This window comes from Lissotriton vulgaris, chromosome 5 (assembly GCF_964263255.1).
Source record: "Lissotriton vulgaris chromosome 5, aLisVul1.2, whole genome shotgun sequence".
In the NCBI taxonomy this organism is placed as follows: Eukaryota; Metazoa; Chordata; class Amphibia; order Caudata; family Salamandridae; genus Lissotriton; species Lissotriton vulgaris.
Window position 1 is genome coordinate 1,228,534,771 of NC_141693.1, and position 26,581 is coordinate 1,228,561,351.

The window sequence follows — 26,581 nt, forward strand, 5'->3', positions numbered from 1 at the left end:
TTTCAAAGAACCAAGCTCGCCCCTTCGCTTCGACGCGGAGACAGGCCGGGAACATCATTGCGTACCTGAGTCTCTTCTTGATGGTCAAAAAAGTTTGGCGTTGTCTTTAGACCAGTTGGGAAAAGTCAGGAAAGAATGGGAGATCTGCATTTTCATATCGAAGGGGGGTCACAGTTCGAGCATGTTGGAGGATTGCATCTCTGTCCCGGAAATTAAGGACTCGTGCTATCAATGGGCGCGGGGGTGCCCCAGGCTTGGCCCGCCCCCCCCGGAACTCTGTGCACCCTCTCAATGGTGAAGAAGTTCCCTAGGCCTTCGGGTCAAAGGTGATTAAGTATGAGGTCCTCCACAAAGAGGTCTGGAGCCGGCCCCTATGCTTTTTCAGGCACACCAAGATGCAAATGTTATTTCGCCTTATGCGGCCTTAGTAATCATCCAGCTTGTGCTCGGTCATTTCACGGAAGGATTTGAGGTCCTGCACCTCTTTCTGAAGTTGGGATACATCGTCCGTTAGGCTGGTGGTCTTGATGTCCAAACTCTTGACTTTTTCGCTCATTTTCATGAGGTAGATGCGGATTAGGTTAACATCTATGGAAATGGTGTCCATTTTGAGTTCTAGGGAATCTTTGACTCCAGTGATGGCCGCCATGACATCCTGTAGAGTCCGCTCTGGGGTGGTTCCCTCGAGGTTTTATGCAGTCTTAGATGCGTTGCGTAGGTCGTTTGGTGAACCCTTGGGTAGGGTGTAGCGATCGAGCTTATTGGATTGGACTGGTTTAGCTGTTTTGGGACCCCTGGCTGAGGTCCTCTCCGAGTCGCCTCTTCCTGCCATCATTCAAGGCCCACAGACTGTGTCCTGTTCAGTAGCCGCCTCCAACGCTCCCAGCCGATGAGAAGTGATGAGACAGATAGCAGGTCACTCTCTGTGTGGCCGCCGGAGCGCGCATTGATGGTGGTGCACCCTTTCCTTTCTAAAAATCCTCCACTTGTTGGGAGATATTTTGGGCTTGACCGTAATCTCAAAGAGCAGCAGCGATGCCGCGACTGCAGTAATGAACAGACACAAATTAGGAGGCCATGACCGCATCCAGCGCACTACTCAGCTTTCCTTTAGCACCACGCAGCTCCCTTCACCTATGTACACCCTCAAAGCAGGCAGGGCGGTGGAATGAGGCTGATCTAAAACATGCAGGACCAGTAGCGCTTATGGCCCATGACCGCTTGTCAGTAGTGCTTCAGTTGCGGGCCAGGCCACCGCTACAGTCTCGCTCCACGGTTTTACAGTCTACCATCGCCTAGGCGGCTGCAGATACCTGCTCCTTCCCCCCGCAGTCTACGTACAATGGGCTGCTGTGTATGCCCATTCCCAACTCAATCTGCTCGCTGCACCTGTGGCCACTGTGGGAGCCCCACGGGTTGATTGCTTGCAATGCCGCAAGGGTTCTGACGGAGCACTCACCAATAGGTGGTTCTTAGGTGTGGCCCGGTGAGGCTCTTGTTGGGCCACCGATATTTAAGCACCCAGGCTGGGGAGGTTGAGAAGAGTTGCGGTGTGAACCTCACCCGCCACTGGGGCACGTCACGGTCAAATGCTGCTGTGCTCTCTCACCTCTGTGCGATCCGCGGATCGGCGACTTCCAGTCCATGGTGGGCGCCTCCTCCGCACACCCAGCGCCGGCTCGAAGAGTCACTCTAGCTCCCGGCCTCAGGGGTGTATGCAGGCCCAATTTGTCGGCGGTTCTCGGGTTAGGAAGCATCTTCGAAGCCCGGGAAAGCACGGACAAGCTCCGCTTGTCCTCCGCACTGCGAATCAAGCCTTAGAGATCAGGATAAGCGGCAGGATGTATGCCGGGGAAGAGGTTACGACGGAGCCGAAGATTTACACGGCCATCTTGCTCCGAAGCTAGGCCACGCCCCCAGAAAAACATTTTTAAAACCTGATGTGACAGGTTTATTTCTCATATAGATCGAGAAGAGAGAAAAACAAAACAAATTATAGACCTTATTTAAATAGAGAAATGTTAACTTAATTGTACTGGGGCAATATGTCCAAACCACCAGAGGAGATACTGTAGACACTTCTGTTCTACCAAGAAAAGTCAAAATGCAGGATCACTGGGAGAGAAAGTTGATCCAGAAACTCTGCATCGAAGAACGCCATTAAAATCACTCACCTGGACTTTTCAAAGTATTTGATTTGTTTAGTAAATATAATTAACATTACAGTGGTATTGTGACTACTTACAACAGTACCAATAATCACTAAAATAGTATGCTCACTGCACATAAATTGCCTAAAGCCAATGTTTTTGGCTGCGTAGAAAATAATACGAGTAGATATTCCATATATTTAGTAATTAAATGTGTACTGCGATGGTTGTTTTAGTAATAAATCACTCCATTTGTGTTGATGGGCTGTGTACAACTCTGAGATTTATGGCTGAGATGCAAATTTCAGCCAGTCAAGTGAAAAGTTGATAGTATTAGACAGAGAAGCAGGTGATGTTGAAGAAAGAAAGTATAAGACTTTAGTTTTGGAGGTGTTTAGCATGAATGACCATTGTGTTATCCAGTGTCATATAGATGACTTTGAGGCAATCTGTAAGGCATAACTGCAGTTGGAGTCGAAAAGGAGAAGATTTGGCTGTCATCCCTAAATGAGCAGCTATATTAAAGAGCAGAGACGTAGAGAGGGAAAAGGAGGGAGCCTTGCTCAGAGCCTTGTGGGGAACCCACTGGTTGTGAAGTGGTGGTGGTGGTGGTTGTTCTTGAGCCCAGACATCCAAGAGTGAGTGAATTGAGAGGTAAGAGATAAGCTATTTGTGTGCTAGGCCAGTGATACCTAGTGAGTGTAGTGAGAAGAGTAAGGTTGGATCGTCATTAGTTTTGAATGCTACCGATAAATTAAAGAATATGACTATTGAGAAACATTTATTGTGATGTGCAGTGGCGATTAAATTGGGTAAATGTGAAAATGCTGTTCCTGTGAAGTGCAGGAAACAAAAACCTTGTAGAAGGGGATTGAGAAGATCATTGGAGGTGATTGAAAACTAGATGCTTCACTATCGTAAAGAGAAAAGAGCGTTGAGATACTGGACTATTGTTAGAGAGATCAGCAGTATAGGTTCCTTTAAATGAGGCAGAACCACTGCAGATTTGAAGCAGGCAGGTTTTATGCCTTTTGTCAGGTTATAGTTAAAATGCAAGGTGAGACGCAAGAGCCCTAGTTGCGGCTGCAAGTAGTTAAACGGTGTAATGGCTGAAGGTGCGCAGGAGGGGTTGGGAGCTGTGATTATTGGAATTAGTTCAGTTTTGGAGTGTGGTGACAAGTTTGAAGGTATAGTTAAGGAGTGAAGTGGAGCAGCCAGTACAGTAGTCAGTGTGGTGATTTTTGAGGCGATAAGTGTGGCAATGTCGTCATCTGATCATGCCAGGTTGTTGAGGAGAAGATGTGAAGGACATAGTAGGTTGTTGATTTGGGTGAAAAAGATTAGTGTGATACTGCAGTAAGGTGGTGGTTTTGAAAGTATGCAGACTTAGTATTGTCTAGGTTGTCTGATTGTGAACTCAAGGCTTTATTTACTCCTTGAGGTTTTAAGTGGTCTTGCCAATGAGCCACTTATGTAAGAGTGCTCTCATTTTAGTTCTGAAGTTGCGATTTGTAAGTGATCTCCATTGTAATGAGCTGTTTAAGAACATTATTGAAGTAATTGAATGGTGTGTCTAATAGGAGTGGTTTAAGATTGTTGTAAATTTGTTTCAAGATTGCTGGAAGGAAGTAGGGGAGTATTTGCCCTTTCATATGAGGGTGCGGGGGGAACACTAGACGTCATATGTTAAGTCATGATCAGAATTGGAATGCATGATGGTAGGTTTGGCATGAGATTTTTTTTAATACATATAGGAGATGTAGGAGTTTCCTTTTCCTCTGTTTATTTTTTGGTGAAAGGTGAGTGATGGTTAATGAGTGGTTTTAATGAAGTTGTAGAAGTTATTTAACTTGTTTTGAGTATTTCTGCTTGGAATTCAAATTTTCTGTTTAATCTGTTTTCAGTGTAATCCCTAACTGTCAGTTCAGATCCAGGACTGCTCGATTGAAAACGTTTACAGCAAACCAGATTGATGAAATAAAAGATCCTTCAGGACTTTTCTATATTCTTCCTTTCCAAAAGGTAATCCAATTTTCATGATTGGTAGCAGAAATATGTATGCTGTGTAATGGACTTTGTGTTAACGCTGAAATGTCTTGTTTATACATTATAACTTGCTAACAGCAGAGTACATACCTGAGAAATTACTCCCACCCTTGGCCTATGTTATGTTATGTTATAGGATTTGTAAAGCGTGCAGCTTCCCCAGCAAAGGGGCGTCCCGGCACTAAAAACTGCAAACTGATAGGGGCAACACCGGAAAAGCAAACAACAATAGGGTATGCAGTGAAGAGATACATTTTAATGGCTTTACGGAATAGTCTGTAGTTTTCAATACTTCTGATGCTCACAGGAGGAGTGTTCCAGAGCTTAGGAGCGAGAACGCGAAAAGAGCGCCCTCCAGCCCGGACTCTCCTTACCCGTATGTTAAAGTAGACCAGTCCTTAATGCCGTTTTCAGTGGCTTTTTAGTTCCTTGTTCCAAAATGGCCAGCTCAAGCAGATTTTCTTGGCGACAGTTACATAGGTTGCAGGAATCTGCATTGTAGGTCGGATTGGTTGAGATCACAAAATCATGGTAATTTAATATAATATGGAACATTGGGCAGGGCTATTGACAGCTCTGCAGTAAGCTAACTTTGAATAAGACAAAACCTTTTATTTCATGCTGTACATTGTTGGCAAAGTCCTGTGATGCGGATAACTGAAGCTCAAAGGAAAGTAACACATATAGTTCACAAATGTAATGTGTGTGGGCTTCTATTTGTTAGACTCCAGTTGTAGTTTTATAATACTACCCTCCTTCATCATGGAAACCAAGAAACATGTGGATGTCTTGGTGTCCTGGGCCAAAAGTATCCAAAGTATAAAGGTGTTAAATTCAAGTAACTTAGAGATGCTCCTAGTGATGCAACTGTATGTAAATGCAAGTGTTTCTCTTTATCTAGGAATAGGTATGGGCGAAGTTTTTGTTTAATTTCTTCTATTTACCCAGGTCACTATTTCCACTTCTAGACCGCAGGAAAAAAAAATATCCATTGAAGAGCTGTAGGAACAAAAGTTACAAATAGACTGACATTCATCAAGCTAGATTAGCAAAACTGTTGCCCTATCTGAGGTACTTAATCTTTAAGGAAGCTATGCTTTCTTAAGAGCTGTGCCGGCCAGTGGGCTCTGAAACAGTATGTCTTTGCAGACAGGCTATTGGTTATTCAATCACTTGCATAGCCCAGAGAGCAAGGGAATGCCGTTTAGTGCCTGCCAGTAGTTTATTTGCATGCGTAGATGCATGCTATTAGGGTGAAACGCACCAATGTGGAGATGGTTGTAAGAAGGAAGCAGACCGCATCTGAGCATCATAAGAGTTTAGATAGATTTTATGTGAGTAATTGAGGGAGACTTTAGTTTTCATGGACCAACTGGATTGTGGAAACAAATGCATAAAGCTCTCATGCAGGTTGTTGACACTGGCTTCCTAGACAGCATTTTGTAAATTAAATCTTACTCATTCAAATAAGTGCCCCCAGTAGTAAAAAGAGTCTATTATTTAAGTTCACCATACAGTTAAGAAACTGTCTGAGGATGGACCCTATCACCATTTTTTGTAATTATGTTGTCCCATCACGATTCCTCATTATTTATTTATAAAGTTTTATATAGCGCGGAGCAGATCCTGAAGGATATCAGAGTGCTTTACATGAGGATCAATTGAATCGCAAGTTACATGTTCTACCCAAGCATAGTAAGACACAAGCACAGAGACAATGAACAAGAATAGCAGATATGCATGGATACAATCATTACATATATAGCGCTGGCTAGACCCGTAGGTATCAGTGCGATTTACATTATGTTGCACAATGTTATATCAAAAATGAGCAACACATTGAGAGAGGAAAAAAGGTGAGACAAGTAGAGCGGGGTGAGGGCGAAGTGTGAAGAGGGAGGACGAGGGAAAGGATGGCAGGAGAGAGACGAAAGGAAGTCTGTCCAAAGACCGACTGGGTAGGTGACGTCTGAGGCGGGAATCCACAGCCCGTCTCCCCTATAGCTAAACCATGTAGCTCAATCGGGCATCAGACAAGTAGCTAGGTCTTAACTGACGAGGGAAAGTTCACAGAAGAACTTCCAGTGGTTAAACAGGGTAGGGACTATGAGCAAGGACGGGTGAGGGCAAAGGTCAATAGCTGGAAAGAGGAGAAGAGTAGAGCGGAGAGGGGTAGGGGGTAGGGAGAATTGAATTTGAATTTAAAACATTTGTAAAGCGCAGCGTTCACCCTACGGTTTCTTGACGCTATTGAGACAGGTCCAGCAAATCAGGGGCGTGGAAGCCTGGCGCAGAGAAGTAACAGGGACAAATTACACGGAAAAGGCCTGTTTAAACAAAAAGGTTTTAAGGTCTTTGCGGAAGGAGGAATAATGTGAAGCAGATCGTAAGTGGTCGGGGAGGGAGTTCCAAAAGGTAGGAGCCAGAGTTGAAAAGTTGGCCCCTCCCCACTTTTTACGTTTGAAGCGTGGGATTTGCAGAAGGGATCTGGACGATGAACGAAGCTCTCTGGCAGGGACATATTCGTTAATCAGGGAAGAAATGAAAGCGGGGGCAGAGCCCTGGCGAGCCTGAAAAACCATGCAGCCGGTTTTGAAAAGGGAACGTTCCTTGATAGGAAGCCAATGAAGCCTCTTAAGGAGGGGTGTTGAATGATGAAGGCGCGGGAGACCGTACACCAATCGTGCCGCTTGGTTCTGAACCATCTGGAGCTTCCGCAGGCTGTACGCTGGGATGCCGTTGTACAGGGCATTGGCGTAATCCAGCCGCGAAATCACCAGAGCGGACATGATCAGTTTGAGTGCCAGGGGGGAAAAAAAACGGGAAACAGTGCGAATGGTACGGAGAGTGAGGAAGCAGGAAGAAACAACAGAACTGATTTGTGAGTGTAAAGTGAGTTGGTTGTTCATTTTGACGCCCAGGGTTTTAACTGTGGAGGAAGGAGTGGGGGAATGACCAAAAGAAGAGGGCCAGAAAAGAGAGTTCCAGGGACTGGAAGAACCACCTGTGAGAACCAACTCGGTTTTGTCCGGGTTCAACTTGAGATGGTTGTGGTTCATCCAGTCCCTGATGAAAATCATAGTAGACTGGAAATTAGAGACAGAGAGGGGAGAAGAGGAGAGGCTGAAGATGAGCTGGAGGTCGTCCGCATAATTATATACGGTGACCTCCAGCTGCTGAAGTGCAAAGGTTAAAGGAAAGATGTAAAGATTGAACAATAAGGAAGAAAGTGAGGAGCCCTGGGGAACACCACAAGTGACTTGAAGTGGGGTAGTCGTGAAATCCCCCAACCGGACCGCCTGGGTGCGGTCCCTCAGGAAGGACGATATCCAGACCAGGGCTGAGCCCTCGATTCCCTCCGCTCTGACACGTGAAAGCAAGATGGTATGGTCCACCGTGTCAAAAGCGGCGGTGAGGTCGAGGAGCACCAGAGCCTGATGTTTGTTGTGGTCCATGCCCTCCCTGAGGTTGTCCAGGACCGACACCACGACGGATTCGGTGGAGTGCCTGGGGCGGAAGCCGGCCTGACGAGATGCCAAGCCACCATTTGCTTCTACGTGGGCGCTGAGTACCGAGGTGGCATGGCGCTCAAGCACCTTGCCCAAGTAGGGCAGTAGGGAAATGGGGCGGTAGTTGGCTGGGGTGGACGGGTCAGCGCTGGACTTCTTCAAAATGGGCACTATTGTGGCTGATTTAAGTGCGGGGATCACAACTCCTTGGGTAAGGGAACTATTAAGGAAAGTAATTGGGGGCTGGGGGCAAGCAGAGTAAATCTGTTGTAGGATTCGTGCCGGACAGATGTCTGCCGGAGAGCCGGATTTGACCTTAGGAAGTATCTCTAAGAATACTTCCTCAGTAAGGGGGGGAATTGAGGTAAGATGGCACTGGACAGTAGGGGGGGAAGGATCAACAAAAATAGAAGAGGGGGGGGGGGATATTAGCCTTGATAGTTGCAATCTTATCCAGAAAGTAAGAGTTTAATTGGTCACACAGGGGCTGGGTAGGAGGGAGTTGGGGTGAAGCTCTATCAGAATAGGAGAAGGGTGAGGAGGGAGATAAGGTCAGGAGAGACGCAGGAGAGTTTGCCCAAAGACTGGCTGGGTAGGTGACGGTCAATGAGGGAATCCATAGCCCATCTCCCCTTTAGCTTGTGAGGTAGCTTCACCGGGCATCAGTAAAAATGGCTAGGTCCCATCTGTCGAGGGAAAGTTCTCAGAGTAAATGTCAAGGTGGGTGAGCAGGACAGGGTCGATGAGTGCTGATCAAGATCAGGACGAAGACCAATGATTTTACATCTATTGCGCTGGCTAGACCCGTAGATATCAGAGCGCTTTACATTAGGTTACACAATGTTACAGAAAATCATCACAATTACACAATACATCAAAAATAAGCAACACATTGAGAGAGGAAAGTAAGGTGAGACAAGGAGAGCGGAGGGGGAAGGGGTAAAGGTGAAGAGGGGGGATGAGGGAAAGGCTCGGCAGTAGAGATGGAATGAAGTCTGTCCAAGGATCGACTGGGTAGGTGACGTCCAAGGAGGGAATCCTCAACCCGTCCCCCCTATATCTAAACAAGGTAGCTCCATCGGGCATCAGACAAATAGCTGGGTCTCAACTGACGAGGGAAAGTTCACAGAAGAAAGTCCTGTGGATAACCAGGGTGGGGACTATGAGCAAGGACGGGTGAAGGCAAAGGTCAATAGTTGGAAAGAGGAGAAGAGTAGAGCGGAGAGGGGTAGGTGGTAGGGAGAAGGGGGAGGAGGGAAGTAAGATCAGGAGAGACATCGGTCCTGGTGTTACTGGGGAGAGCCTTCCGCTACATTCTCCAGCTGGCCACTGGGCCAAAGATGGTGGGAGGAGATGTGAGGAAGGGACAGACTCCAAGTTCGGAGCTCCTCGTGGGGAAAGTATCTGCTGGTGCCATCTTAAGGTCAGGCAAGAAGTGAAAACCCCTGTGGGTCCCCACATCCGGGTCCTTTTCAAGGATTGCTAAGACCCTTCCTGGGGCCCTGCTATTACTACTTTCCCCCTTCAGAGTGCCTCTGGGGTGGCCTCGCGCCATACCAGAAAATGCGAGGGCCGGATGCCATTTTGGCGTCAGGCCGGGCGCCTCAGGGTCTCCTTCCCTCTCGGTCTACCTTCAGATCTTGGGCCTCCCTTGCACCAGTACCATAGCTCCAGAGTCTCAGTGAATCGGGCGGGGGTTGTCCCAGTCAGCTCCTTGAAGTGTTTGCTGCGCTCAGGTTTGGCCAGTTCTTCTTGCGTCCCTGGGCTCCGATCAGTCCGTCTGGTCCAGATGTGTTTGAATAGTCAAAAAGGGACAATGGGAGCACACTACACATTGTCTCTTTCCGAGAGAGACAACACCAAATCAGGCCCAAACAAGGAGCTGAGACAGCTCTGGGATTAGTTTGGCGCAGTGAGTCACCAATCTGTGGTCAAACCGAGAGCGAGCAGGCATGAGGGGCCACAGACGGGAAAGCACAGCCAGCACAGCCTCATGCAAGTACCCGGACAGGGGCCAAGCATTCTTTTAAGCAGCAGTGGTGCACACAAAAGACTCTGATTTTCATAGTTATTTCTACGTAAATAATTCTGATCATCTACTGCATGTAGATTTATCTAATAAGTAATCATGTTTTATTGCCGGAATACCTGGTCAGTGTTTGGCCTCAGGGCCAAGTGCTGTTTGCCACATCTTTAAAGATGCCACTTGACTCCTGGAACTTTCTAGCTTGTGAACAACAGAAGAATGAATAAGTATCGCCCTCTCGCACCGCCTGCATTAATTACTTCGTGTCAAGGTTCGACCCAGCTAGGTGCTAGGCCCATCATCCTCAAAGTATTTGATAGTTGTGAGGGAGAGTTATGGTGAAGGTTCCTTTGGTCCATATTCATAAGTCACCTGTGGGCTCAGCCTACGCATGGAGCTTCACTTGGCCATTTTAAACTATACAAAAATGTGATGGAGGGAATGCTTGAATTAATCTGTCACTGGTAGTTACTCGGGCCGCATGCCAGTCCATCATTATTTTGCACACCATGCCACCTCAGCAACATGCAAATCAGTTTTGATCCTTCTCCAATGGGAGCAGTCCAACCCGAACTGCCAGGCAGGGTCCTCCCAGAGCCAGATCACAAGTAACCCAGGACCATTTTCACCCTAGTTATGGGTCATTAGCCAGGTATAGCTTGGTTCCATTGACAATGTGCATGGGACCCACGTCTGGGTCAACCTGTCCCACTTAAAGCGACACACTAAATTATACAAAAAAGGAAGTGATGGAATGCTTACATTAAACTCAGCCACCAGTAAATTACTCCGGACAGCATCTCGGTCCACACCAAAAAGCAGCCTGAGTACTGACCACTGGCTGAGAAAAATTCGACCATTCCATCCATCACTTTTTTGGATACTTACTGTCTTTTATTTTTTTCAGTTTTGCCATTATGTCTTCAGGATCGTCAATTTACCTAGCCTAACATGTATTTTGTAAAGCACTCATTTACTTCCTGAGATATCTTAGCGCTGAAATAACCGATGTTTATTATTTTCCAACGTAATGTTGCTTAATTTTATCAACCGCAGAATAATGAGAGAGTGACCTCTCTAGAATTTGAGGCTGTGATCAAAATGGGAAACACAGACCAATGATGTGGAACCAATATTCCAATGGGCCAGCTGACCTACAACCTTACATCATAAGAAATACAGAAATACTTTGGGAACACTGGTATATAACGGTTTTCCTTTTAGTACTGCATTCTATCACACAAAGGTAGTGATGCAATGTCTACAGAGCAAATCCTACTTGGTCGCCAATAGTATGACCATTTAAGGCATGAGTCCAGTCTAGAATGAAATGCCTGATCTATCTGTTGGAATATCCATATGAAGATAGTTAATCAATGGTATCCAATGGTGTTTTGATCATGAGAAAATGGGAATCACTTTACAATATGCATCTTCAATTTTGGTAGAGTATGTGGTGTCTTGAAGTCAATTTACAATGTTGGAAAGTGGATCTTGATCTTTGAACCATGACGTGTCATCTCGTTTCAAGTTACAATAGAATGAGACTGAGCAATGTGCCTGTTTCTTCGCCTTTGCTTAATATAGGCTAGCAATGCATCGATATGGTCTGGGTGTGATTGGTCGAAATCACCTCACAACCATAGCAAAATACCTCATACCAGTATGTTTGCATTGGTAGCTAGTGCCTGGCCCAGTGCGTAAAATTTACTTATGCCACAAGTATTTAAAGTGTGTGAAAAGTTAAACAATTGATATTACAACTAGGGAAAAAAACCGTATGTAAAGCACAACGAATAATTAAAAAGTACAACAACTAATTAAAAAGTACAAGGTTGAGTTTATTTCTAAATGTACATATTCATATTAAAAAGACTCAGTGCAAAATCATATGCACTAATTAATTCTAAAAAATCAACAGTCATACATAAATAACTTATATTAAACAAATTTACACCAATTTATACATAATAAAACAGTGGCGAAAAATGCATAACATCGACGCGCGTTAACAGAACGCCTTCATCAGGAGCCACAATCAATCTGTAAGACATATGCAGAAGAAATTAAAAACATGAAAGGGACATCAAATGACTCCCAACATACAAATCATTGTACATATTTAAACTGTGCTTACATAACAAAAACTCCCTATAGAATGCAGCTGAACCATATAGCTACATAATATTTACAATAAAGATTTTACATTTAAGCAGTGACTATGTGTTTGGACAATAGGAATCAAGGATAGGAGATTCAGGGAAGTTGGATTCCTATGGAAAATCTAATGTGGTGACTATACCCATCAGAGTATTTCTAGTTCTGTTGATAGTATAGGGGATTCAGAGAAGTTGGAATCCTATGGAAAATCCAAAGTGGTGACTATACCCATCAGAATATTCCTAATTATTTTGATGATATAACGTGCATGGATCTATAGACTATAGTTAAAGTCTTACCTAGGAGAAACACGGGATGAGTGTTCTCTAATCCTTTCTTGTAGATATATCAACACTTTTATTCTCGTTGGAATTACACTTCACCTGGCTTACTGTTTAAGCTGAAAGAGATGTAAAACACATATTATACTGGTCTAAAACCCTAAATAGACCTCTTGATTTTTCATTCTGATTCGACCTATGGTAAGGCAACATGATTAAATAGAGTTATATTGAGCTCTCTTTTGACTTATGGTGGAACATCGTTATCCCATATAGGTAAGATGGTCTTGCCAACTATTAATTAGAAGATCAAGTATTAACCTATAGCTAAGGTTTGCCAAAAAGAGGCTTGTCATAAAAGGCCTATGCTTATTCTTATATCCTTGTTTAATCAAGTTATCAATTCTTCTCTGGCAACCCATAACGAGAAAATCAAGTTCCAAATGTGGTTGTTTTTACTTAACATTGTGGGTTTGTTTTAATATGTTTACCGAACCTTGTCATGCACTTTACATAATAGAAGCCAGTACACCTGATAGAGGACAGTACCTTAATACTTGTTATAGAGCGAGCGTGTGTTTTTATGCTTCACGTGAAAACAAAATGATCATGTAACTCAGAGGACTTCAGTTTTTAAATATTCTCCTTAATTGCCAAGCTCGACGTTAAACCAACATGACTGCATGTACGCTTACCCCAATAAGATGAGGGGCCGACAGTTACATCAACCTGTGGGAGCTCCAATTACGATATGTACAGGCTCCTCACAGCCGTTGGAAAAGATAGCCACACTGTTAAGAAAGATTCCGTGGAAAAACATATAATTATTTTCCATGTTGGACATGATAGGATGAAATAAACAGTACCTATTTTGTTGCATTAACGTGTAACATATGTTCGCTTACCCTAAGGAAAGAGCGGGCAATTGTATCAACATGTGGGAGCTTCAATTACCATCTCAGTATGCTCCTCACAGCCGTTGGAAAATATATAGCCGCGCTGTTAAACAAACCGATAAAATATTGCCCAGTATTAGAAATTGCATAAAGACGTTGCACCAACCACTGTCTATTTCCCTGTATTACGCATTCAGTATTTGAACAGGGGGTCCTTGTTATTTACATACAAGTATTTAAAGTACCTGGTGAAATGTCTGTGCGCACGCTGAACAGCGTCCTACGCCTATTTAACATACTTTAATTATGTAAGTTTATGTTCAAAGCATAGAGATACAGCTGTTGGTTGGCAACACATAATTAACAATAGTAAATCTGTGATCTCCCTGTTCTTATCTTCCTCTGGATGTGCAGTTGTCAACATCAACTGCCTTCCCAGGTACTGAATATGCTCCCAACATCAGTCTTCCAACACCATTGCGACTGCAGATCCTAAGAGCTTCAGCACTTTGATCAAAATTAGTGAATACTTTTTTGGGTTTATGATGTAGAAAGCAATATAGTATGACATTTTGCGTATTGCATTGTCCTCTTTCAATTAGATGAATTATTCCATAGGAAATAGAAAAGAAAACGTCAGACGCCACAGTTTATACTGAGTGTCAGTTATAATCATACATGCAATACATGGATTCCCACAAGCGATAAAAGTAGGGACAATGGTAGTTTCTAGCCCAGCATGTTTTCCAACCCTTTCCATAGCCTTTCTATTATCATACTTGCAATTGCCCTCCTATTCTGAAGAACTAAATAGTCTAGATATATAGACACTGGCATGGTAAGATCTTTGTAAATGCAAATTTCGTAGCCCTGTTATTGGCTTGCGTCGCCGGGTAAAGACACTCAAAATCCAGTACCCCAAACTCACCCTTGTTATAAGGCAATGTGAGAGAAAGCCATATCATTCAACATTGATCTTGATATCAAGGTAATTTTGATAAAATACTGTGAAGTTCCCTAAATATTTGTTTTGTGTGAGTAGCAGATTGGTAAGCTCTTATATAAATATTGAAATTCAGGCAGGTTCTCTTTTTTGTATTCTATAATATTTTACCAATGAGATTCCTAGCCTAGTCACGTCTCTGCCTTTGGCTCTAGGTGATCAGCCACCATTGACAATCAATTTTCATGTTATGTTGCCTTTCATTTATTAACCCTACAGTGACATTAACTAGACAATTTATTAGGAGGCCAAAGGGGTGATCCCTATGCTTTTTAGTGTTGAGGACGACCCGTTGGCGCCCTTTGCACTACTTCGGTGGTGCGAAGGGCTCCAATGGATCGTCCTCTGCATTGAAAACGATAATGCTTGAGTTTGAAAAATCAGAAGCATTCTCTATTTCATAATCAAAGTCTTCCCTCTCGTTCTGAATTTGATGACTTTATTTGTTGTTGTTTGCTGTAACGCCGGTGCGCAGGGCATGCTGACTTCGTAGTTAGCGAAAGTAAAAGCAGACCACGCAAATGGTGCTGTCTGATTTCACTATTGATCCGTGTCAATGCGAATAACTCTTCCCCCGAGCACCAATCAATACAGGAGAGGCAGCACTGGAGAGAAGACAATGTCCACTTTCCACTGCTGTCTCTCCCTAGCAAACCCTGGCTTGGGGGATAGAGCTGGCTATTCGATTCCCCCTAAGCAGGTATCCACTCTGCCAAACACCAGGGACCCATTATTGGGGTGGGCGGCCCCCTAACTGCATGGGCCTGCGCTACAATTCCACCCCAGGCACTACAGTCTTTCTGCTTCACTGAGGGGCGGACAGAGGGCCCAACAGTCCCTGCCTCTCCTGCTCCCCTCACCCCCCAACGTGGCCGACTGGGTGAGTTTACAACTGAATCTACCCCCTACCCTCAAAAGGGGTGGCCCGAAAGCCACTAGGACCGAGGAAAAAAATTGTTAAATAAAAGAAAGGGTTGGGACAGCCTGCCCAGGCTTTGTGTTGTTCCCCTCCCATGAAAAGCCCCCCACCCACCATGGCGCAGAGCATTTCCATTTGCATGACACATGAGAGGAAGTGGCTTTTGTGTAGAGCGACACCAGTGTGGTAGTTTATTTTGTCAACAGTAGTGTGGGAACTCTGGGTGGAAGGAATTGTGTGAATCTCCTACAGATTTCAGAAGTTTCTGTCACAGAAAAAGTGAGGAATTGCCATTGTTTTTGGCAAACTTTGAGATTCACAGGGCATTGTGCATAAGGACATGTCATAGAATCCCTGCAAGGCACACCATCCTGGACAACCCTCTGTGTCTAACTTTAAAAAATATCTGGGTCTGGTAGGTTTACGAGTAAGGCAGCTGAGCACTGCGTCCAAACATCCGAGCTACCTCATTGATAATACAGGGCATTTTGTGGCGAGAAATGTTAATATCTCTACCTTGTGTTATGGGGCGTTTTGTGTCGCTGGCATTGGGCCCAGCCACACAAGTGGGGTAGTGATTATATATTTGAAGTGCGGTAACACAGAATAGTATAATGTTAATTAATTATTAATTACATTTGTCACCATTATTGACTTCAAATTGTGAGCCAGCATGCATGAATGGTAACATTTTGCAAATTACCCTCTGAATAACATGATGGTACGGTGAACTTCCAATTCAGAGGTGCACAAACACCCACTATTCCTATAATGTTTTTAGACAACCAACAAACACAATATATCCCTGCAAACAGAAGGGTCTGATGAATGTAACTTTACTTTTGTAAATTGACCACGGGAGCACCAATTACAGATGAAGATATTGTTACCAATTGCTATTTTCTTTCTTCTTATCTTCATTATTTTTTTATTTAAATTATTATTTAATTTGGAAAACTTGAGCAATCTACACTAATGACCCCTAGCAGAATTCAGAATTTTGTACTAATGTGGTTTTTTGTCCCCATGGTGGTTCAACTGAAAGAATACTACAAAACATGAGCCTAAATGAATAAAGTGTACCATATTGTGAGTGGAAATGCCCTCCCACTAAATGGTGTATACAGATGTGTTATAGTGGTTGCTTGTGTTGTGATTATGCTCCCTTTAGGCTTCTTTGATGCCCTAACCTGTTTTAGAAGTGGGCAAATGTATGAATGAAAGGGCAAGGAAAAGTGGCAGCAGCAATGCGGAACGTGGAAGGAAACTGATGAGATGGAAGACGAGAACAAATGAAAAGACCAGTCAAGATCAGGCAACATTACTTGAGAGAGATGTGAGTTTTGTAAATGTGGGGTATTTATGTACCACATGTTGTCCAAGACTGCTTCAGTCTTCTGACCGATAACTCGGATGGGAATGGGATGCACCAAGTCTTAGTTTAAGAAATCACATAATTTCAGTCTACATACTCTGTTAATGCTAAAAACTTTTGGGCTGAAACTTGCTTTTTCCTTTATCAGATGGTGGACATCTGCTCTAGAACCTATGGATCTGTATACCTTTGAAAACAAATCTGCATCACAGTCTACTCCTGTTTGTTACTAAAAGAGAGTTGGCTGCACATTCTGTGTCTTGTCAGTTTCAAAGGAGAAGCAGTTGATCATGTGAGAAGTATATGCCTTTTTAGCCTCTGGGATCAACCTGCTGTATCATTAAGAAGCATTCACCGGTTTCATTTGATTGTTTTGAACATTGTCTGCCACCGTCCAATACCTTCCTTGGAGGCATGTAAGGCTTAGAATTTGTTGTGGTTGCTTTGCGATGCTGATGCATGTACCCTGAAATTACGCCCTGTGTTAAAAATGCGACCTCCTAAATTCAACGTTGTAGGCAAGTACATTCATATAAACACTTGAAAACATGGTTTATAGTTGTGTTTTAAAATGGGAAATACATCATTTCAATGTTTTTCTTAATTCACTAGGGTTATTTGGTGAATTGGGATGTACAGAGGAAGGTTTGGGATTACCTCTTCGGACGAGAGATGTACCAGGTAATTCTCATGTTTTTGAACAAGACTTTAGGCTTTTTATAATAATAAATGTGATAAACCGTGACGTCCACACCATATATGTGCAATGCGTTTCCTGTCTGTGACCAAATCTGATATTGACCTGCTTAGATCATTTCTCTCCCTTCTGTTAAAAAAAGACAAGGAGTGCTTGGCTCGCTAACATATTTTTACTATACATAATGTAATTCAATTTGCATATTCCAAAGGAACGAAAAGTAAAAAACAATATAAATTCCTAAAGTCTTGTACATTATTAATATTCATAATGTCGTAGTCATTATACGTTCCAAAGGGTAGGAGGAAGGAGGAAAGAGAAAAGTAAAAAGGATCTGTTCCTATATCCCGTAGAGCCAACTGTTATTTCAAATACAAATACAGTCTTATTTGGATTAGCGCGTCTCCAGACTGGACCTTAAATTTATGTCCGTGTCCCTTATCTCTGTCCGAGCCGGCGCTCTGATCCAGGTGGTCATGCTTCCTATGTGAGGGAGTCTTGGTGCATGCTTACTGACCATGGGTAACGCTGTTGATAATATGCGTTCTTCCCTACTAGCCCCAAGTGGCAAGTGCTCGTGATGAGATGAGTGCTCATAAAAAAGGGGAAAGTCTGAAAACAATTCAGCGTGTTCTGCACAATACTAGCGCCAAGTGGCAAAAACCGTTAAGGGCATAGGGTTGCATTTCAGCTATACACGTGGGTACCTCCAAGGCAGTAGAGGTTGCGTGCTCTCTATGTACAGTGATGCAAACTACATTCATATAGACAGTGACTCTGCCTAGGACTGGCCATCCATCTAAACTTCTTTCTTGTCCCTGACCGAAGTTGTGCATTATGAAGTGAGGCGATACTAGTGCAAAATTCCTAGTCCACTAGTACCAAATAAACAATGTGAAAAAGTGAAAATACCAGATTAAGTAAAAGTTCTTATCTATCCGTCCGTGGTGCACTCCCAGACAAGGGGAAGAAGAGGGTAGGTGGCCCGTGATGTGCCTGTGGAAATTCAGTGGGCCCCTTCCTTTCCTCCTGTGAAAGAAGAACAATAAAATTAAAGGTTAAAATTGAAATGTATATACATATTTAGTACATCTGTACACAATGTAAAACAGTTATTTAAGCATCATGAAGGAACGTATCAGTGAAGAACGAACACATAATCATTTCTCAATTAAATTTGTTGCTAATTCTTCATCTTGATTGTGCCCCTTCGGGTACTCGAGATCTAGAATCCACTTTGATTCTTTTTTTCTCAGTTTCAGCTCTCTGTTACCTCCTCTCGGGCCTATCTGTACATGTTCTATGGCAAAGTATCGTAATAGGGAGCTGTTGGACAAGTGGTAGTCTGCAAAATGCCGTGCTACCGGTTAGGGAGGGTCTTTGTTGGTTATAGCCCTCAGATGTTTGAGGACCCTTTTCTTGACCATGTGAGTTGTGCTCCCTATGTGTCTCTTTCTGCATGGACACTCCAAAACGTAGATAGCGTAAGCAGTACTGCATGTAAGAAATTGAGATACGGTTTTATTCCCACTTTAGTTTGGTGTACTGAATTCCTTCACCATGTGACGGGTGCGGCATGCCTTACAGTGGCCACCGGGGTAGAACCCCTTAAGGTTGTGTATACTCAAATCTCGGGCTCTGTAATGTCAGCATGCATCAGTATGTCCCTCAAACTGCGCCCCCTTCGGTATGTGATCTTAGGTTTGTCTCCAATGTTGGGCCCTATTATGGTGTCACTTTTGAGAATATTCCAGTCTTCTGTCAGTATTTTTGTACCTTATGTGACTCTCTGTTTTACGTGAGAATTACTCTGGTTTCTGGGGATTCGTTAGTCTTTCCCTTCCTTTGGTTTAAGTGTACTCTCTCTAGTAATGGCTGTCATTTTGGACACTGCCCTGTTGAGTACCCACTCCAGGCACCCTCTAGCTTTGAATCGGGAGAGCATGACTTTCTCTTCTTGTTGGTACTTCTCAGTGTCGCTGCAGTTCCTTCTCGCTCTCAGTAGCTCCCCATAGGGGATGCTCTATTTCACTGCGTTTGGGTGGCCACTGAGAGCTTGGAGGAGTCTGTTACCTGACCTCTGTTACATATTTACGCCATAGTACATACATTTCAATGTCAATTTCATTGCAATGTTATGTCGGCATATTATTGGATATTTATCAGGTCATTTTACAATTTTATATCTTCTTTAAAAAGATAACTTCATAAAATAATCTACTTCTGCATATTGGTGACAATTGGTACAATAACTGCTTCTAAAAAAGCCCAACCATCTCAGAGAATCGTTGGTCATTGTTTATGTAGTTTTACATTATCAGTGAGTAAGAGCCAGACTCTGTGATAGAGCCATTCAGTAAGGATGATCTTAATCATGTAAAGCTGGTGTTTTTTCCAAAAAGGGAAGTGGAATGCATGGAAAAGCATAGTTATGTTATTTGGGATGTTTACTTCTAAAGTACTTGGTGAACTGGACTTTTGAACTGGTTTAAAGAGGGTCAAATGCTTTATTGGTTTTAGATTGACATGTACGGGATTCTGTTGATCATTGTTTAATAATATTTGTGAATAATGGTTCCATAAAATATCGTAATTTTGTCAAATAACCTGTAAATACCTGTGTTAATGAAATAGTCATTGTGCAACAAAGTAAGTGGATCATTGTGAAATTTAAGGTACCAAATCTCATGAAATAAATAATTTGTTCTTGTAGCTTTGGCATAGTGGTGCGCTTTTTTTAATATTTGGCCTAAATGTTGCATAGGTATTGCCTTGGTGGGGCAAACCCCACTCTCTATAGGTATAGGGTACAAGAAGTCCAGTCCCTGGATCAGGGTGAATGCCTTCATGACTGAAATCGCCCACTAGATGAAGATCAACTGTCTGAAGCTGAATTCAAATGAGACTTAAATCATGATCTTCGACATAGGTAGGACCAGAACCTACCCCACCACACATGCAGAGAACCTCGTGATCGTCATCAACCGCAAACTCAACATGTGACAGCCCAAGTCAACGCACCTGGAAAACTGTCATGTGTGTCTTTGCTGCAAGCAAGCTGGAGTACGAGAACACCCAACATGCGGGATCCACTAAAAACTCACCAGAAAACTGCAAACCATTCAGAACCTTAACGGCTAGAATCACTCTCGACCTAACACGCCACACTCGCATCACACCACACTTCGAGGCTTACTATTTACAAACAAGCACATTTCAAATTCTTCACCCACAAACAGATACATAATACTGACCTAGCATACCTTTATGATTGCACAACTTGCTTCCTCACTTCTTGAATTCCGCAGCAAACTGAAGAATGGCGTTTTGAGTAGCCCCACTAGGCACCAGGTTTGCTTAAACTCCACCCTGCTCAGTGCTAGGATACCCTCCTGGGTGATAGTACGCTCTACAAATCTGTATAACATTACATAACAACTGAGTGAAAGCACCTCTTTCGAAACCCGTCTGTCACCTCTCAACCTCCCAGGTCCTGGTAGAGGGGCTCCTCCCTTCCTCCTGTTTTAGGTACATGAGGCATTTCTTCTTGGTGCCCATGAGAAGCAACAGATCATGTGACACACCCTTTTTGGAAAATCGCTCCAAGCTTATTTTACAGCATGCAGGAGGAAAGAGAAAAGGGGGACTGAGCGCAGAGAAAAGCAGGATATAAGAGACAAATCTCTCTCCTACAGGGGTAGGTCTCAATAGAGGGGCAGCCATGAGGTTGGGAGGCTGGAGCAAAGGATCATATGGACGCATCCGGGACAGATAACCTATTTATTATACTTGTCACAGTTGTACTGTGTACATGCTGTAAATAATAGGGCCTCATTGTCCTGCCATGTATTTCTAAGGTTTCCACCACAGACTTGAATCGTTCTCATCTTTTGAGGATTTGAGCAGGAATTATGTTATGGTCACACTTTAGGTTTAGTGAGAATGTGTTAATCAAAGAGGGAATGGTATAGGATTTTGAAGTGAGAAATGAAGCTAGAATGCTTTAACATATATCTACTCATAGTTACATGAACAACATGTAAATAAGAGCATTTGTATAGCGTACTATATTAAAGCAATCCCTAGATACTGGAAATTGGAACTGTGTTGGTAGGGGTGATAGGTGGATATTTGGGAGTTATATTCCAACTAAGCATAGAAATTGGGACCAGATGTTTAATTTGAAATATTTTATACCCAGATCCCAGTGTGCTAACCTTCGTAGGCTCTGAAATGTCTTTCCTGTATCTGGTATACATTACTTTTGGGTATTGCAACATGTTATGCATTGCTGTAGACTAGTTCAACCAAACAATTTCTAACACATCTATCAATAGGATGACAATGATAAAGAGATCAAGTTAATCTTTTCAAGACTAGAATCTCACCTGCTCAGTGTCCGGATACTCTCACGGGTGATAGTGCTCTCTACAAATCTGCATAACCTAAGGCAGGGTAATTTAAAACCAGATTTTAATGGTGGCTCTGTTGACCATCACTCATTTAAAGGTTTTTCTCCAAATAGACCACTAGTCTAGTGGTTCTTAACCTTAAGACCACTGCGAACACCCACAACATCACTATGGGAACTCCGCCCCAAGCAATTTCTACGACACAAAACAATGTACAAAATGCAGAAGCAAATACATATCGAACAAATACACAATTTCTGAAATATTTAATTCACAAATAATAAAATATATAATGCAAATTTTTTATGGGATTGTTGGAATTTTTCAAAATGTCATTTTTGTTTCTTTTTTATGAAACAATGCTATTAGAGTTTTAGAAAGACCAAAACATGACTATCCTTTGTGCCATAACCCTTCTCCACCCCATACAAAAGAGAAGGGCAACCAGAACAGTTGTAACAAGCATGAGAAGAATATGCTAATGTGGTAAGGAAATCCTCCAACTTAACACAGACATCATTCACCCCCTATTTTGTACATTTTACATGAGTCCCCTTCTTTGTAGGATAAATGCCTCTTTATTGTTGCCAGTCAGACCATAACTTAACCTACTTGTGTAGACAGCCCCAAGATTCATAGATCGGCTGCTCCAAAAACATACCGGGATCTAGGGCCAGATGTATGACCAGTTTTTGCATGCGCAAACTGGTTTGCAACCCGTTTGCTCATGCAAAAGCCTACATGGTCCTGTGCAAACAGTATTTTGCGAGTCGCAAAAAATTGTGACTCTCAAAATAGTGTTTTTTACGACTCGCTATTAGGAAGGGGCGTTCCCGTCCTAATAGCGACTCTCTAGCCATGTATTCTTGGCATACGGCCTCCCCAGAAAAAAATCTGTATCATTGTCTTAATGCAGTTAAAAAACTCCCAGGGAATCCCATGCAGATAGCGTTGCAGCTGATACAAGAGATGTGGTAGGGATACCAGTTGAATGATGGAGCCTCTGCCAATAAGAGATCGGGCAAAGGGGACCAGAATGTGAAGTCAGTCTATAACCTGGCAAGCTGGGCATTTTTGTTTCCAATGAGGTGCATCGCCTTGAGTAGTAAAATATCCGCCTCATACATCATGGCCATCTTGAGAACGGTTCTTTGCTTTAACTTATCCAGCATACCGATGACATCCAACCAGACCACTCAGAAGTCCGGGGGTCCTGTACTTGCATAAGGGATGGAGGCTGAGGTAGCCTGTGACCCACTCCGAAAACTGCGATCAGGCTGATCTTATTTGTAAGGCCCCTCATCCCCAAGCGTGCCCCATAAGGCTCATTGCAGGAATGACTCTCACTGAAGACAGGGCGGTGTCCTCCCGAAGCATTGCAGCAGCCACCTGTCACCAGTGCCCACAGCAGGAAGCCCCAAGGGGAGCCTAAACCCACAGTGTACCAGCCTCTAGGACCCTCAACTCACTCTAATCTCCAAGTTCAGGGCCACCACAGGTCCATGGTAGCCCAAAGTCAACAGTCGACTAGAAGCAGTGCGCACCCCCAACCTGTAACTCAGGCCTCCAGTAGGCCAGGAAACTGCAGCAGGTCCGCCCAACCAGGCCCAGTCACCCCAGGGGCCCAGCTACATTTTCGATGGAAGAGGTCCGATCGGCCCGAGTCGTGAACGTGGCCTTCAAGAGGACACATGACAACATCAATAGGCGCTAAGCAGGACCACTGTACTGGGAGTAGTTCAATGGAAAGATATTCATGCACCAGCGAGAGGATTACGTAGGATTAGGCGGAGCTCCATCAAGAGCTCTGGGATCAAGCAGCCCCCATGTTGGCCTTTAAGCCATGTCCCCAAAACGTAGTTTTATTCCTAAAAGATTAAGTGAAATGCTAGACTCTAGCATATCACTTTGTCTTTTTTGCTTCGAATTCAAGATTTATTTTTGTCAGTGCCTACCACTGCTTCAATTACTAGATTCCTTCCTAGTCTACTTGGGCTGCTCTAATAAATCAAGCTAATGAACGAATTAAATCTTCATTCAGCAATTTCAAATCCCTTTACATTTACAGAGCGGTTTAAAATATTCAATCTTGCTTTTTTATGTATATATACTTTGTTAATCAGCTCAAATTAACATTTCTTAACAATTGTGGACCCGCAAGTAGGCTTGCAGACCCCAGGTTGAGTGCAGCTGAACCAAATGTTTTTCCATCTGAGCCTTAGGGTGACTTTTGGTTGAATATATGCAGTAGTACCACCTAATGATTTCATTTATTAAAGCCTAGTTCTAGAACCGAACCTTATTACCACTGTATTATCAGTGTTCAGCAGAAACCATCTGTATCTTCCATTGAGGCAGTCTAGTCATTGTTTAGACTATAAAAAATATCGGGCACCAGTGCAAGCTTTGAAAATAGTTCCATGTGTCTGTGACAAGACAATAGATATAGGGCCCACTGTTTATTATGTTACTTGAATTTATTATATTTCTTCCAATTGAAACGCAGTCAATCTGATGTATAACAACAAAATCAGACTGTCCCTCCTTGCAGGTATTGGGGTCTTTAGTCCGCTTCCACACTCCCACTCCATCTCTTTGGCGTCTGCACCCTTGGGAAACATAAATACAAGGCTATTAACCGCATCGCTGCTGCGGCGATTTTTGCGCTGTGCGGCATTTTTTTAATTACCGCGATACATGACGAGCTCAGCTCGTCATCAGCACACGCCACCCGTGGGTGATGACGAGCTGAGCTCGTCATCAGCATCGAAAGGGTTAATAACCAGGCTTTCCATCTGTAGGTATCCTTCACTAAGTTAACACCTTTATGTAAGGAATGGTTGGTTCATGACTGTCAAGAACACCCCTTTTTTATGTCTCGCGGCTGCTGGTGCAGCGCAAGACCTCTTGTACGGGCTTTAGAAAGCGAGCGTGTGGGTTTGCTTTCCCAGTCTTCCATTGGCTTTTGTGTGCTTTTTTTTTTTAAACGGCACGCAATTGGGCAAAAGCGGGCGCATGTCCTGCCTTTGCTCCGGCCATTCCCACCGGTGGCCAGCACGCGCAGCAGCACGCGTTCGCCTCGCTGCCGCATTCCCTCGCCCCGCTCCTCTGTGGTGCACGCGCACCACTACTTAAGATTCCTGGCCCTGCTCCTCTGTGGTACGTTTGCACCACTGGTTTGTTTTGCTTGGTTACTTGTTTATTGGCTGTATTGTTTGCCGGTAAATACATTTTATTCAAGTTTGCTTTTCTTCTTGACAGCAAGGAAATATTATTCCCTTAAAATCCTTTAGCGTTAGGCACCAGATGTAGCGTTCAGTAAAAAGCAATAGGAGGCAACATAAAAGATGTAATGGTGACTTCGGCGATAGGACACTCGAAGGAAGATGGCCGCCAAGTAGGAGCTCCCTGCCAGAGCTCCCACCCTGGATTGAACTTGCCGCTCCCAGCCTGGTCTGAACTCCTTGGTCTTAACACTGCCTGCCACGCTGCTTTGAAGATCAAGATCGAAAGGGATCGCCATGTTTAAAACAAGCGACCAGTGTTTCACAGACCCTCTCACCTTACATGGAACCGTCTGATACCTCGCCTCAACGTTCCGACTGACGACGACATGGAGTCCCCACCGAGCGCTGCTTCTTGACCGGCTGACGGCATCAGAGGGTTGGGAATCGTCCACGACTTTGGGCTGCTGGTTTCCGTTTCGCTGATCGTCCATGAGCAGGGGCCTGGTGAGTCCCCCTGTTGCCGGGCACTCGCTGCCCTGGGCCCCCACGCCTGCTGCCAACGGGGAATGGCGAGTAAACTCAGTGACCCGGAGCCGAGTCTATGGAGAATGTGTGCAACATTTGGCTCTGGCCGGGCCCCTGGCTAGTTCTCGCTGCCTCGACCCTGTTGTGGGTTTGCATACTGCCCGCAATTCCATTTTTCAGTGCCGACCCTGCTGAGGAGAGGCCTCCCATTTTCGAGAGCGACCTCCCTATTGCCGCTTTGCTATCGAGTCCCACGAGCAGCTGTGCGTGTCTGCACCAAGGGTTCCACCGGAGACTTACTTATTACATATCTGCTGCGTAGTTGGGGCGAGCTTCGCAATCTAACCGCACATCTAACTGCACATCGGCATAAGGCTGCACCGATTGGCTGCAGAGGAGCTAGTGGAAGGCTGATTGCCATTTTAAAATGGACTTGGTGTGCGCGTTGGTCACGCGCTGCTGAGCACCAGTTCGGCAATGCAGGGTCCCCATTTTGGATGCGCGCTCTGAAAGCATCCTCCGTTTCCCTCCCTCAAAATGGCAGACATTACAATTAAACTGAGGAAAGACTACTGACCTCTCACCATTACGGAGGAGGAGACTTAGGACTACAATCCAAGGCTCTTCACTTAACCGAAAAGAAGGACCAATCCACTGCTTATTGCTCGCACGAATGCAGTGAAAGAGTCATAGGACTATGATCTAGGCACATCTCCAAACAGAAAAGAAGGACCAACCACTGCACTTTGCTCTGTTGAAAGGGACAGAGGACTACATCCCAGAGAGATGTCCACGCTTGATCAGAAATAGATGCAACCGCTTCCTAGCCAGCAGGTGTCTCTTTCTCCTTAAAATTACCATACTTTGATATAAAGGGTTCACAAGCAACTTACTTCTTTAATTACCTATCCAGAAAGGTCTGTTTTAAATATTGAATAGTAGTGCAGCCGGTACTAGCGTGTGTTACATATGTGCGGACAGTACTTTTGTTTGAGCATAAAACACGCCAAGTACAACTGGATTTCACCGGTCTCTAAAAAAAAAAAAAAAAAAATCCTCTAATTCATGGGTCTGAGCCCCTGCGCCTGTGTGGCACCGTGAATGACGGAGCCTACCCTCAGCACAATTCCAAACCCTCTCTGTCACGTGAGCCGGATTGAGCCCCTCTGGCCTGGCGGCGTCCTTAAAGAGCCCCACGGAGCGGAACTGCAGCACTCCCTCCGCCTGTGTGGCGCCAAGAACGACGGAGCCAACCCGCAGCACAATTCCAAAGCCTCTCCGGCACGTGAGCCGTATCGAGCCCCTTGGCCTGGCGGCATCCTTAAAGAGCCCCCCGGAGCGTTCTTGCAGCACTC

The 26,581-nt window shown here is 44.2% G+C and overlaps 1 protein-coding gene across 2 annotated transcripts in view; it reads left to right on the top strand.

The window, feature by feature from the left end:
- Positions 1-26,581, top strand: part of ACTR6 (actin related protein 6) — a 306,657-nt gene that overhangs the window by 29,363 nt on the left and 250,713 nt on the right. For both annotated transcript variants that reach the window (XM_086920320.1, XM_086920322.1), the window contains exons 2-3: positions 4,055-4,172; positions 16,978-17,046. In XM_086920320.1, coding sequence (XP_086776446.1) covers positions 4,055-4,172; positions 16,978-17,046 — 187 coding nt within the window. The remainder of the gene's footprint in view (positions 1-4,054; positions 4,173-16,977; positions 17,047-26,581) is intronic.